A 15769-nucleotide genomic window follows, 5' to 3' on the forward strand; every position below is an offset into this window, starting at 1 on the left:
GTAGCTCTCGGTTGCCTTTAACAGCAACTCATCATTTGATTCGTAATCCAGAATGTGATGAAAGTCACTTTTCCCGATATTTTGAAAACTTTTATTGCACATTTCTTTACAAAGTTTCATCAGAATGAAGACACTTTTTCGTTACACACAGTTCAGATGATTCAGGCACCGATTTTTTTACAGATATTTTGTCAGAACTTAGCATCGGTATCAGGATCAGTGAGGAGTACTTGAACAACATTCGCTATGCTAATGATACCGCGCTTCTCGCTACAAAACTTGAGGATTTTCAGGTGTTCTTGGTCCGAAGCTGGGCTTTAAGTGAAAATTATGGTTCGGATCTTAATACCAAGAACACCAAATCCCCAGTCATTAGTAGAAGTACAACTCAGGGGAGACTTCTGGCTTGAACAACACAAATTGAAAGAGTCCATAACTTTATCAACATGGGAAAGCTTCTAGATGACCTTTGGGAGCAAGAGAAGATCAGAATGAGAGTTGAAAGGGCAATATCCACACACCTTTCGCAAATAAGACATTTGCTCTGTTCAGAGATCCAACACTGTTTAAGTCAAGAACAGTTAAATGTAACAAGTTCCCCGTGTTTGTATATGGAGTTGAATCTTGAGCATTGACCAAAGCGTATGAGAAGTAGATAGAATGTGGTTTTCTAGACGGCTGTTTAGAATATTTATGGGTTGACTATGTAACTCCTTAAAATGCATTGACCCAGATGAGAAAAGAGAAAGGACTACTCAATACCATCAAACAGAGGAAGCTAGAATACTTCGGGCATATTATGAGGAATGAACGGAGTTCCAGGTACTCAAGCTCGTCATGTAAGGGAAGATATTGGAGAAGACAGGTTTCCTAGTTAAGAAACCTGAGAGTAGGGCTGGCAGAAGTCTTCAGCAGAAATTTTCTGAAACGAAACCAATAAGACCAAAATCACGAAGATGATAGCGAACATCCGGCACGGATAAGGCAATGGAAGAAGAAGGAGGCACTGATTTAAAAATGGCAAAATATAAGGGACAACTTTATTGATTTTCGAAAACGACTGTAAGATGTAAACTGAAAACGAAATTTTCGAGGGAGAGCTACTTCTTGTAATTTTCTTTTTGTCTGTTTATTATTTAGATTGAAGGCAGAGACTTGAGTTTTTGAAGGATTGGGTTTTGGCTAGTTTTCTCTCGGTGATATTAGGGCATCTGAGGTCTAGGAAGTCTTTCATTCTCTCACTTTATAATTCTTCTCTCCCTTATTTTTCCACTGATCATTCCTTCATGCTTGGATCGACATTTAAATTTGATAATATTTCCACTATCATAACTCGCATGGTAAAACGATCGAAAATTATAATTCCTAAAACCTTTGTTATGTAGCTAGGGGCTGCATGGCCGAGGCGGTAAAGGCGCGCTCGGTTCGCTCGGAAGGATGTGGGTTCGAATGTCCGTCAGGAAGTCGTAAAACTTAAGAAACGAGATTTCCACTTCCGGAGGTGCATATGGCCCTGAGGTTCACTCAGCCTACACCAAAAATGAGTACCATGTTAATTCCTGGGGGCAAAGGTGGCCGGGCGTAGAGCTAACCACTCTACCCCATTAAGTGCCGAGGTTACGATTAGTGGAAGCCTTTACCTTCCACCCCTCCAAGGGCCTTCATGGCCTGTACGGAGATGACTTTGCTTTGCTTTGCTTTGCTTTTGTTATGCAGCTATAGTCGCTTAAAGAAAGAATGAATGCAAGTTTCTCGCAGGTACATTTTTCTCAAAACCAACTGAACTTACGGTTATATTTGTCGGGAGCCTCCGTGGCTCCGGCGTCAGCGCGCCGGTCTCTCACCGCTGGCTTCCGTGGTTCAAATCCCGATTGCTCCATGTGAGACTTGTGCTGGACAAAGCGGGGGCGGGACAGGTTTTTCTCCGGATACTCCGGTTTTCCCTGTCATCTTTCATTCTAGCAACACTCTCCAGTATCATTTCATCTATCAGGCATTAATCATTGTCCCAGAGTAGTGCGACAGTATTCGGCAGCCGGCACAATTCCTATCCTCGCCGCTAGATGGGGTCTTCATTCCTGACCCAGTCAAAGGATTGGAATGAGGATGAGGATTTCTTTTAATATAATGTTTCTTGCGTACATCCACAGGATTTTTATCTGCACTAGACTCGTCAGACTGGGATGTGTCAGACCTAAGACGAAACGCTGGTTAATAGAGCAAACGCCTGAAAAGCTTTACTTCTGATACGTTTCTGACATGCTCTATTGGTGAAAAATAATTCCCTGCATGGGAATTTAGAATTTTCCATTCGGAATTGCTAGGCGGGCAATAATTCCATTGTGGAGATTTATCTCCCGTACGCAGTTATCAGACTGTGCCTCATATATAGGCTTCTGATAATATTCAGTCCATAGTCCGCGGTAAGCAACCAATAACATATGAGCTGCTTACCACTCCTGTCACATGCAGACAGAAACGTAAAGCTAAACCTCTTCCTCAAACATTGGCTTTAGACATCCTACACAATAATATTCGCCCCGATAACTCCCATATCATCCCACCAGACACACTCCCTCCATAAACAATGAGCACGGCGGGCCTTTAAATTACTGCGAAATATTGTACCTTAATAGTAAACTCCCTCCCCATTTATACAGAATATCATGTAACCTCACATAACCTGGCATCGGTCATTCCTTCAAGAAAGAAGATAAACATTTCAAAGCTGATAGACAGTGCAAAGATGAAACAGTGCTTCAGAAGTTATTGCTCCACACAATACAGAAAATAAATAGCACATTCAACGTCTTTGCCTCGCATTAAATTGGAAAGAACAGCTAACCATAGTGCAAAGAAGAAACAGTGATCCAAGAAATTTTATTTTCTCCATACAGTGCAGTGTATAAACAACACATTCAACATTTTTTGTCTCACACCAAACTGCAAAGAATAGCTAACTACAGTGCAAAGAAGAAATAATGCTCCATAATTTATTTCTCCATACAGTGCATAGAATTAAAAACTCATTCAATATCTCTCCCTCACATAAAATTGCAAAGAATAGCTAGTGCTTAATACATTTCAATTACACAGAAGCTCAAGGAGCAAATAGTATATATCACATTATAATATTATTTAAAAGTGCAAGTGAAAAATAGTGAATATCCAAATATAATTCGAACCGGAACGATATAAACTTTTGATATACATGTTTTATACTTCTTTTACTTATTTATATTGTATATATGTATTGTTATATGAAAAATTGGAAAATAAACGGGGTAATTTTCGGGGGGGAAGCACAACGAGGGGCATATGCGGATCTCCCCTGGGGTATCAGCCTTGTAGTAGCGGTAACCCATTCAATATTGATACTCGCTAATTGAATTCTCCCTACAAATAACACTCAAATAAAGAAATCTCATATGGCTGAAGAACGCCGTAGTTGCGTTGGCGGCCCACCCTCTCCGGAGGGAGTGAAATGACCCCGTGATGATGATGATGATGATGATGCTCACCTGCATACACCCAGCGTCAGTGGGTAGGGTCTGACACATCCCACTGACGAGTCTAGTATCAGACCTAAGACGAAACGCTGGTTAATAGAGCAAACGCCTGAAAAGCCTTACATCTGGTATGTTTTAGTTAGATAGGCAAGGAGACGATCTTCCAATTTCTTTCACAGGAAATTCTAAATCACAATTTTGAAGACCACTTTTCTCCAGCGGTTACAAGTTACGGCCTTCCAAAGGCACCACTCAATATTACACAAATATCCATTACATTACAAGAAAAGAGCCTCGACGCTGCACCCTTACAGCCTACTCAAGGCAACCATTCACCTTTACAATTCGGATAAGAGCGTCTTTGCTCGATAACTTTTACACTTTCAGGCCTCTCTCTCTAGGTACTACCTACAATTTACAAGACCATATCAATGACCTTTTAAGTTTACACAGGGGTATCTAGTACCCATTTTACTGGGGCCTTTATGGAAATCAACAGGTTCAATTACTGGCCCCAAAAACAAAAAGGTACCGTATGGAGGCGGCCACTTGCTCTCCTTGAAATTAGGTTAAAACCCTACTTGGTCTTGTGGCCCGACAATGCAGAGTCTAATCCTAAACTACTGAGGTGACTAGAGGGGCAAGTTAAGTTACAATATACAAGCGAAAACGGTTACAAAATCATAGTCACCTCAAGATTAATGGAAGGGGAATTCGAGAGGGGGTAACGCCCTCTCTGTCCCCGGTTTTCAGTTTAAGTACTTATGACTTACTTGAACTTTTTCATGAGAAAGAAGAAAGTTTACATTTTAGGAAATTGACTGTTACATAGTTAAAGATTGGAACCTTCCCCTCGAGTCAGCTTGCGGAGATAACTACTGAGATAGAAAGATGGTGGCCATTACCTTAGTTGATGTTCTGCCTCCCGAAGAATGAGGCCCCCGCCTCCTCTCTTAACACACACACTCAGTAACGCGACGATCAATAAGACAAGTTAGCTCGAAAAGGCGTCAGCTTTTATACCCGAGTGGAAGGCTCGAGAAGGATCTGGACTAAAACCAGACACACCCTCTCACTTCATTGGCAGATAAAATAGGTACAAGAAGCGTTTGATTGGCTGAAAAATAAATACACAAAATTTCTGATTGACCAGACTTAAAAGCTGGCGGGATGAATAAGAAGTGTTGCAAACCTTGAAGTATCAAAAACAAGGAAAGTCAATTCAGTTGAGAAAACCTATAAACACAAAATTTATTTAAATTTCTAGTTGTTCCACTTTGCACCAGAGTGCCTGACATCAGTTCTTTAATAGAGACATCTATGGAGAAAAGTGCTGTGGCGTATTTGTCAATGTGGGGTGCTAATAAATATTATGTTCATACAAATGGCTAAAAGGACGAAAATCTTGGCATAGATAATGATAGGATGGTCGACCCACAACATCAAAGATCGTCAAACGGTAATCATTAGGACACCATAACGCTAGAAGCAAGCAAATGTTATTTCACTGGTGGTGACTTGTCGGACCAAGGAAAGGCATGCGCTTGATGCCTCGTTGTGCCAAACCTAGTATATCAGACATATTATTCATCAATCAGCAGAGCCAGTGGACGCCACGGCGGGCTAACCGAGAGGGCTGTCCGTGGTAAGTACAATGTTCAAAAAAAAAAGAGAAGGAAAAGGTAAAGAGTGAGAGAGAACGTACAACGAACCAAATGTAAGAAAAGTGAATTGATTTAAAACAAATTGTATTTAAACTTCACATGACTAGAATTGGCAGTGTATAACAAACAAAGAATGGGAAATACAAACATTTAGCAAGGGCTCAGCCCGTTTGACAACCAAAATACAATCAATATGAATAATAATTAAGAATTCTTGGGAATAACGATTATGATTTTCAAGAAAAGCCCAAGACCAGAGTTCGACAGAAAAAAAAAACAGAATTAGCACCTATTTAAATTTACTACTACCTTTTTTAAAAAACACATTGGTTATGAATTAAGGGGGGGTACATTAGTATATCTGAAAATAATGATTTAAGGCCACCCTTAGAATCTTCATTTGAAACCCAAAAGAGGGCAAGAGAATTAAAGCACGTCGGGAGGAAAAATTTTTACGGCTCAATACCGGAAAAGAGAAAAGGGAAAGAAAAAGAAAACTGAGTGAAAAGGGAAGAAAAGAGGAAAAGGAGGGGGGGGGGGTGAATCCTTCCAGGCTGCTTAAACGCTATCACGTTGGCAATGTAAGCGACCACTCGGGTCTGTAGAAAAAGTCCAGGATGTGGCAACACTTCTATCACTTGTCCAAGCACAGTTTATTTTGGTGTATGAGATAGATAAAGGTATCAGTCTGAAGGACTCAGTTAGAATGGAGACCATGAAGCCACCAAATAAATTAACATTCAAAGTTCAAATCTTGATATAAACCACGAAAGATATAAAAAGTTGTAGTATTTTGCTCACCCAGTCTGTTGATAAACACTGCAGCTATTCACAAATTAAAAGTAGGTAAAACGTCGCAACGGGCCAGCCGCTAGCGAACAGTTCCGCTCTCTCCACTCGTGTTGTTTTCCAACTCAATGTCTGACCGGGGAAACTAAGGAATAGCTTGCTTATATACGTGGTGAAGAGATTCGAGAAGTTACTCGATGAAAAATACGTAGGTGTGACGTCACAACGAGGGAGCAGCAACAGTGCCGGAGAACAGGCCAGTCAGTGAACAGCTGGGCGAGCAAGCAGATGGACGGTAGAATGCGACAGAAGGCAGAAGGTAAGATGTAGTAGAGCGGTCGAAACAGTGCAAACTTCTTGAAATAGTTGTTGCAAACTGTGATACACCAAAACAAAAACAAAATAATAATAATAATAAATCCAGTCAGTTTAGGAAACCTTAAAATAACACTTTACTCTATCACTTTAGTAGTGACATCTGTTGATCAACGTCACAACTTCTTGCACTAGTTGTTTCAATTTTTATGTGATAGATAGCGTTCTTCAAGACGCTTCATTTAAAAATGCACGGCGTTGAGGTGTACCTCCCGGTACAATTAGTAGTAGCAGTAGTAGTAGTAGTATTTAGATTTATTCCTGAAGCTGAAATAGTTCAGAGCTTCTTGGTTAAAAATATCTATTGATCCACAGGTTATTACGATCTTCTTTGGAGCGAATAACCTATGTTCCGTTCAATGCTACAATAAGGAGAGAAGCACGGCTGAGAAGCACAAGAGAAGACTGCAACTGGCGTTGGATTATCTCCATGAAAATCTGCCCAGGACGTTCGTCAATCTGATTCCAGTTCTTGGTAAGTTCATTATTTGGAACAAAAGTTTTCAACTGGTGGCCCAAAAGACTGCCTTGAGGAACTCCCCTCTTAATGATTACAGGGTCAGATAATGCTTCACCTACTGTAATTCTGTGACTTCTATATTCTAGAAATATAGCCACCCATTCAACCACTATTTTGTCTAGTCCAAATGCACTCATATTTGCCAGTAGTCTCCCATGATATGCCGTGTCAAATGCCTCAGATACGTCAATCGCGACACAGTCCATTTGACCTCCCGAATCTACTATATCTTTCTGGAATCTTACAAGTTGAGCTTCAGTGGAATAACCTTTCCTAAACCCGAATTAGAGCGGTTGTACCACCAAAATCGGAACGTCGTCACGTGTGGGTACCAGTAAGCACCGAAAGTCAATATGTGTCGCTTTTATAAGGTATAGTCCTATTTTAGGTGGTGATTAGCTCTCTCGTCTTCAAAGCGGAGGAAAATCTACGAGTGCGATTTTTTTCCCATTCTGCTCTCTCTGCATGTCATTTTTTCTTCTGTTTACTATTTGCTTTATGTCGCACCGACACAGATAGGGCTAGGAGGGGGAAGGAAGCGGCTGTGGCCTGTAAGAAAAGTATTTACCTGGTGTGAAAATAGGAAACTACCTTCAGGGCTGCCGACAATGAGGTTCGAACCCACTATCTCTCGAATGCAGGTTCACAGCTGGTCGACTCTAACCGCATAGTCAACTCACTCGGTTTTCTTGTAATTGTGTCGTGGATTGACAGCTTTGATATCGTCATAGCATTATTGAGCGTTATTATGGTCATTGTTTATTTATTTCGACTTTCCCCAACTGGAGATTGCCCTCTACCGAACTCGATAGCTGCAGTCGCTTAAGTTCGGCCAGTATCCAGTAATCGGGAGATAGTGGGTTCGAGCCCCACTGTCGGCAGCCCTGAAGATGGTTTTCCGTGGTTTCCCATTTTCACACCAGGCAAATGCCGGGGCTGTACCTTAATTAAGGCCACGGCCGCTTCCTTCCAATTCCTAGGCCTTTCCTATCCCATCGTCGCCGTAAGACGTATCTGTATCGGTGCGACGTAAAGCAAATAGCAGGAGATTGCCCCGGAGGACACAGTATACAAAAAAGGCTAGATGAATATTAAAATTAATTGTGAGTTAGCACATTTGACATACTGTATTTTGTTGCATTAAAATTCTTCAGAATTTGGACGGAATATTTCAAGGCAGTCACTGCAATTTCTTTTATTAATGTCTGAGTGAGGTTAAATGATTTGAAGAACTGGACAAAAAAGAGAGGAATGGTTCCTCTAGCGCCAACCATTAATCCTATGAGCATTGGACAGCTTAACAGCCATCACTCAACAACCAATTTATAGCAGAGTAACGAATACATCATAGCAAAGAAGACCTCAGTTAAATTGCGCGCCCTCTGCTCCCCCATCCCTCAGTTGGTCGTAGTTCCCAGGAACGTCCCCAACAACAAACGAGCATCACACAGCGGTACCATACTAGAGGTGGGCTAAACTGTTATTTTCCAATAACATGTTCCAACATTTCAGTTCTACTTGGATAACATGTTCCAAATTTACAAAGCATTATGTTACTGAACGAAGTTTTTGCTAGAAGGCGCCAGATATTTTTACGGGTGAATCAATCTGCGCAATCTGTGCAATCTGTCGAAAGGGTGGGATTTCTTGAGAATCATTCATGTGCAGTCAATCGCCATGTGCCTCTGACCACACAGCCACGTGTAGCGTAGTATACTACGCCGGCAGCTGTATAAATTGGGTGTGGAAAAGACCGAAAATGCCTTCACTGATAGCTGCGATGTGACGGTTTCGATTCATTACTACCGATAAAAGTGTATCATACAGAAATAGGACAAAACTGAAACTAGGAAACATTTTATACGTACCCGGGGTTCGCCCTTTTCGCTAGACCTTCCATATTTCTGTACTGAATTGTAGTAAATAAATAATAATAAATGCAGTAGATTCAAAAAGACAAAATCTAGACGTACACAAACAATGATAGTCTTTGAACGCAGCTGTGTGTTTGTATTCGAAAGATAGTGGGTTCGAACTCCACTGTCGACAGCCTGGAAGAAGGGCTTCCGTGGTTTTCCATTTCTACACCAGGAAAATGGCGAGACAGTATCTTAATTAAAGCCATGACCACTTCTTTCCCACTCCTATCCCTTTTCTATCCGATCGTCGCAAAGAGACCTATCTGTGTCGGTGCGACGTAAAGCCAACTAAAAAAAAGAAGAATAATCAAATATAAAATTAGTGAACATAAAATGCATACGGTATAGACTACAAACTGTGTAAATACCTTTTATTGTGAAAATCAGGTCTCGAAATAATACGCAAAACAAATAAGTTGAAACAATTAACGAACTGACTGCACAGTATGCGTAACCAACTTCTACGATTTCACTAGACTACCGTACATTAAAATCAAATTCGGTGATCAGTAAATCATGAAAGGAAAACATTTTTCGGTATGAATGTTTACAAAAAAAACGGATATCTTTTTCCATGCGATAGTTTGTGATGACTGAGGTGACTGAGTTTCGCCTGTGAGTGTGTTGGGTATAAAGGGAATATCTGTTCCAGCATTTTCATTTCAAATTGACGGCATAGTAGGCCTTAAGTGATGTAGAGTCATCTTCGGTTAAACAGTGGCGGCGATTAGGGGGTGGGGACAGTCACCTCACACTTTGCGGATAAAACATTATATTTTTATTCCATTTTAGCCACCCGAAACTAGGAATTATATGAATTATTATAAAAATCAATTTTTAGAAGACATGTTGTCTTATCAGCTAATTCGTTGCTTTACTTTTTAAAATTATTAAGCGGGGCTGAGTGGCTCAGACCGTGGCCTTCTGACCCCAACTTGGCAGGTTCGATCCTGGCTCAGTCAGGTGGTATTTGAAGGTGCTCAAATACGTCAGCCTCGTGTCGGTAGATTTATTGATAAGTAAAAGAACTCCTGCGGGACAAAATTCCGGCACCTCGGCGTCTCCGAAAACAAAAAATATAGTTAGTGGGACGTAAAGCAAGTAACATCATATTATTATTATTATTATTATTATTATTATTATTATTATTATTATTATTATTATTATTATTATTATTATTATTAACAAACCCGGGTACTTGTTCTTGTCTGTAATTGTTTTTTGCCCCCCACCCTCACCTCTCTCCCAATCGCCACTACTATTCGTTACAATGTGAGTACCGGTAGAAATTGAAGAGGCTGAGTTTGAATGGGCTCTCCAATTCCGATTTAATTTTTTGAAATTATTGACTTTGATCAAAAATATCATACGAAGTGAATTTATTCACTGAAAAATATGTCTTTATATAGGCTAACCTGTGTTCGAACTTTTATTCATTATAAATCGGAGCGGAGAACTTTCAAAACGTTACGACTTCACAGAATAACGATACGTTTCAGGAGTTACAATTATGTGGCTGTAACGTGACCGTAATACTCGATTGTGGTAGAACACTGTTCCACAGAATAACACAACGGAACGTATTAGGAAGAACGCTACCGGTGTTACCTCAACAGAACTCTCGTTGCGATGGAAGAGTGTTCCACGGAGCTGATGCTGTTATCTTGACAGAACATTCATTACGATGGAACACTGTCCCACAGAATAACACAACAGAACGTATTAGGAAGAACCGAAGAACGCTACCGGTGTTACCTCAACAGAACTCGCGTTGCGATGGAAGAGTGTTCCACGGAGCTGATGCTGTTATCTCGACAGAACATGCATTGCGATGGAACACTGTTCCACAGAATAAGACGATAAAACACAACCATACTAAATCGTAATGAACTAAAATAACTTCAGTAGGCCTAATTACCATGTAGCCTAATGTAGAATGACGGAATGAATAATGAAATAATGAATGTTTGAGGGGTTGTGTCCCATTTGCGGTCAGTCCCATTTGCGGTCACAGCAAAATTTGTCCCATTTGCGGTCACTTCCAGTTCGGAAGAAAAAAGGAATGCGAAGAAAGACCAGTTCGTGCCCCTTTTGCGATCACTTTAAAGTTATCACCAGCCTGTTGGGTTTTTCTAACGTCCATGCAGCAGGGAGACTGCTAATTAGGCTAGACTCAGGGATTCTCCCAACCCGTCCCCGTAGTTCTATTCCACGAATATAATGTGATTGATTTTAAGTCTTCTAAACCAAACCAAACCAAACCAAACCAAACCAAACCCCATGGCACTACAGCCCTTGAAAGGCCTTGGCCTACCAAGCGACCGCTGCTCAGCCCAAAGGCCTGCAGATTACGAGGTGTCGTGTGGTCAACACGACGAATCCTCTCGGCCGTTATTCTTGGCTTTCCAGACCGGGGCCGCTATCTCACCGTCAGATAGCGCCTCAATTCTAATCACGCAGGCTGAGTGGACCTCGAACCAGCCCTCAGGTCAAGGTAAAAATCCCTGACCTGGCCGGGAATCGAACCCGGGGCCTCCGGGTAAGAGGCAGGCACGCTACCCCTACACCACGGGGGCCGGCTTAAGTCTTCTAACTACTTATTAATTATTGAAAACATTTCCTAGCGGACAAAGTACAACGAAAAACGTAAAATGCAGCAATTTACTCAATTGTGCCAAAAGTTAAAGAGCTAAAAGGCCCAAAAAGGTTTCAAATCGTGAGTCTTGGATAGCGCTATCAAAATAAAAATAAAATTAAAATCTGAAAATCACTTCCACCTGGCAAGTTCGCCGTGCAGTTAGGGGCACGCAGCTGTGAGCTTGTATTCGGGAGATAGAGGGTTCGAACCTCACTGTCGGCAGCCCTGAAGATGGTTTTCCGTGGTTTCCGATTTTCACACCAGGAAAATGCTGAGGCTGTACCTTAATTAAGGCCACGCCTGCATCCTGCCCATTCCTAGGCCTTTCCTATCCCATCGTAGCATTAAGTCCTATCTGTGTCGGTGCGACGTAAAGCAGCTTGCAAAAAAAAAAAAAAAAAAAAAAAAAAGAAAGAAAAAGTGTCCCTTATTGTATAATGGGGAGAAGGAAGTGTAATTTTACTGCTAAGTTGGAGATGAGCTACAATTGCTTCAAAAAAGGGTGTCGTCCTGATTGCGAACAGAATTGGGGTCAGTATACGCAGTCCTAAATTACTAATTCATCTCCTTCGTGTACAATCTATCATGCGTTATTTAATGTATACTGGGAAAGTGCCAAATGCATTGGGGGGTGGGGGGGCGGCATTCATCATTAAAAATATTGCAAAGCAAATCTATCACCGTTCAGACCAAGAAGGAGTAGTGGAAGATAAAGGCTTCTATTATTCGTAAAATCCAGGGGCGATTTCTCCGAGCATGCTACGCTTGCTGTGCAAGCGCAAAATTTTTCTAAAGCAGGCGAGTTAAAAAAATTACAATATGTACCGTATCTGTAATAGATCTGCATTATACAAATCGCATGTTGCATTTATCTTGGCGAGTTCAGCGAGGCTTGCTCGTATCTTAGGAGCTTCAGCGGGGCTGTCGACACTAGTGTTGGCTACTGAATGTATGATTCGAAGCAGTGTATCGATTCATTCAAGTGTCCGAGTGAATCGATTCACAGGAACGGCGAGCTCACGGCACACGATTCAGCTTACTCCCAGTGGACAGCGCTGAGTGGCGCACTCACTGGACGTTGACGGGGAGCCGAGCTTCCGCTGCAGCGAGACAAGCGAATCATGGCACACCGAAAGAATCGTGAACGAGCGCGGCTCAGTGAGACACATGATACACACGGCTCCTTGTCGGCTCACTGGACACGCGGAGAGCCGAGCTTCCGCTGCATCGAGACATACAGTGAGCCATGGTACACCGAAAGAATCGTGAACGAGCCAGCTCAGTGAGACACAAGATACACACGGCTCCTTATCGGCTCACTGCAGCGAGACATACAGTGAGCCATGCTACACTGAAAGAATGGTATGCTATAATGGACTTTCGAACTCAGCTCATTTGAAAATAATACCCATTTGCATTCACTGTCCTCTTCGTATAGGGAGGTTTAAATAATAGATGGATTTATTTGCAGTGTTAAAGAGGTAGTCACAACATAACTCTGAAGTAGCTAGTAAGTAGATAGGCTATTAGGTTATACTATTTATTAGTTTAATGAATCTTAGTATTATAACTTAGTGGACATTTGACAAACTCGACTCTAGCCTGCCCTATGACTATGAGTCATGCTCATGACCACTCAAAAGTACCTGTTTTATATTGGGAAGAACGGCTCAGTATTCTCTCAGTTCATATGTCACATCGTTGCACAAGACTTCAATCATATGTGGACAGACGCAATACGTCGTAACAGTATGTTGAATCAGAAAACCAGCGGGCTACTGTACATCTCGGGTAGCCTATACAAAATATGACGATTTAAAAAAATCCTCAGCTGATAGAAAAATACATATTTTCAAAAATGACTGAGCGAGTTGTCGTGCGGTTAATATCGCGTGGCTATGCGCTTGCATTCGGGGGATGGTGGGTTCGAATCCCACCGTCGGCAGCCGTTAAGATGGTACCTAAATTCAGGCCATGGCTGCTACCTTCCTAATCCTAACCTTTCCCACCCTGCGTCGCCGGAAACCTTCGATGTATTAGAGTAACTAGCATTTTTTTCTTCTAAGATAGGAGTTCATAGTATGAAGACCAGATGGCAGCTACGAGCACTGAATGCTGTTGCTGCTGTCTTACCAGCACATACTACACAGATGCAGTAGGAACGGTGACCAATGAGCCGTGAATCGGATCACTGTATCGATTCAGTAACGTGAACGGAATCAAATGAATCGATTCAGTAAAAGGAATCGAATGTCCCATCACTAGTCGACACAGCGAGAAATATATGCGCGCGCAGGTTTCTTCTCTCCAAGGCCGGTTGCAAGCTGTCACGTTTGTAATGTGTAGTTGGAAGCTCTGGTCTGAGAGCTACAGATCTAGTGTGTTGTGTCAGTGAGTAGTGTACTGTAAGTTCCTGATCATCTATTCTGAATGATTTGACGTGCTGCAATGGGTTCCGAACCGTGCATTATTGACAACTTGTTATCAAATCTATTTTCTCGGAGGACTATCCAAGAGAAAACGGACATTAATAAGAATGGTAGGCCCTGTCCAGCGCATAGTTTTGTAAAGAGAAGCCGCAGAGTAGAGTTTGTTTTCAAGTAGGAAGAACTAATAAATAGTTGCAGTTTTTCTGTGTACATAGTTTGACGTTTACTTCTTTAAATTTTATAATCACTGGCTTGTCATGATTTGTTAATAATTATAAAATTTGTCTGATTGTTATTCTTTTGGCCATTCTTAAAGGTGTGACGTAACCAGTTTGAATGCACGATTAAAATGTTCATGTGATTAAACGATTTTTGGGTTTATGAATTTTATTCATTCAGAACTATGCATGTCCCACCCCACCAACTTTCACGAATGGAAGAGCAAGCCTGACTTTCATGACCAGCATTCGCCCCTGGTAAAATCGGGAGTAAATTGTTAACTCTATACCCGGCAGCCGTTGTCCCCCAAGAATCTACTTCGTACTCACTTTTAGTGTGAGCGGAGTAAATCCCAGCAAAGTGTGCCTCTCCAGAAGTGAACATCTCGCCTCTACACTTTTCGACTTCCTGACGGGGAATCGAACCATGTCCTTTTGCGTGAAAGGAGCACGCCTTTACCGCCTCAGTTAAGCAGCCCCTGTTGATGCAAAATATTCACAACTGTATGCTTTGGAACAATAATACACTGTTGAACAGGTCTTGTGAATATTATGTAAATATGTCTATGGAAATACGGTAACTGTATATAAGCACACTGTGTAGAATATAATTGCATATTTTAATATTGTAATTTTAAGTGGGGATGGAGGCACATTCGTGTATGTGGGGCTATGAACTTTCGCCATTCACCGTCCCTCAATTGTACCTACAATTTGAGAAAAATAAATAAATAAATAAATGAATAAATAAACAAATAAATAAATAAATAAATAAATAAATAAATAAATAAATAATAACAATAATAATAACAGTAGTAGTACGGTCTCAACTATCATGCGCAGACATTCTGATTTAATGCTAATTAGGTTGCTTGAGTGTAATCCTGACGTTACATGTTACTCTGCCAGAAGGTAAAGAAACCTCTCAAGGGCGATCTATGGCTGATTTTTTTAAATTATGTCGGATAAACACTACATGGTCCGCCTCTGTGGTGTAGTGGTTAGTGTGATAAGTTGCCACACCTGGAGGCCCGAGTCCGAATCCCCGGTCTGCCACGAAATTTGAAAATTGGTGCGAGGGCTGGAACGGGGTCCACACAGCCTCCGGAGGTCAACTGAGTAGAGGGGGGCTCGATTCTCTCCTCAACTAACCTCAAAGTGGTTTTCCGTGGTTTCCCACTTCTCCCCCAGGCAAATGCCGCGATGGTACCTATCTTAAGGCCACGGCCGCCTCCTTCCCTCTTCCTTGCCTATCCCTTGCAATCTTCCCATCCCCCCCACAAGCCTCTGTTCAGCATAGGAGGTGAGGCCACCTAGGCGAGGTACTGGTCATCCTCCGCAGTTGTATCCCCCGACCCAAAGTCTCACTCTCCAGCACACTGCCCTTGAGACGGTAGAGGTGGGATCCCTCGCTGAGTCCGAGGGAAAAAAACAACCCTGGACTGTAAACGGATTAAGAAAGAGAGAAGGAAAGAAAGAAAGAAAGAAAGACTTATTTTACTTTTAGGATCTGCTTTACGTCGCACCGACACCGATAGGTCTTATGGCGACGATGGGATAGGAAAGGGCTAGGAGTGGGAAAGAAGAGGACGTGGCCTTAATTAAGGTACAGCCCCAGCATTTGCCTGGTATGAAATTGGGAAATCACGGTAAACCATCTTCAGGGCTGTTGACACTGGGGTTCGAACCCACTATCTCCCGGATGTAA

General features: G+C 41.8%; 1 protein-coding gene across 2 annotated transcripts in view; it reads left to right on the forward strand.

Annotated features, from left to right (window-relative positions):
• The window catches only part of LOC137501863 (phospholipase B1, membrane-associated-like), a 152995-nt gene that overhangs the window by 104613 nt on the left and 32613 nt on the right, over positions 1–15769 (forward strand). For both annotated transcript variants that reach the window (XM_068228975.1, XM_068228976.1), the window contains exon 5: positions 6653–6812. In XM_068228975.1, the coding sequence (XP_068085076.1) occupies positions 6653–6812 (160 nt within the window). The remainder of the gene's footprint in view (positions 1–6652; positions 6813–15769) is intronic.

Source organism: Anabrus simplex, chromosome 8 (assembly GCF_040414725.1).
Source record: "Anabrus simplex isolate iqAnaSimp1 chromosome 8, ASM4041472v1, whole genome shotgun sequence".
Taxonomy (NCBI): domain Eukaryota; kingdom Metazoa; phylum Arthropoda; class Insecta; order Orthoptera; family Tettigoniidae; genus Anabrus; species Anabrus simplex.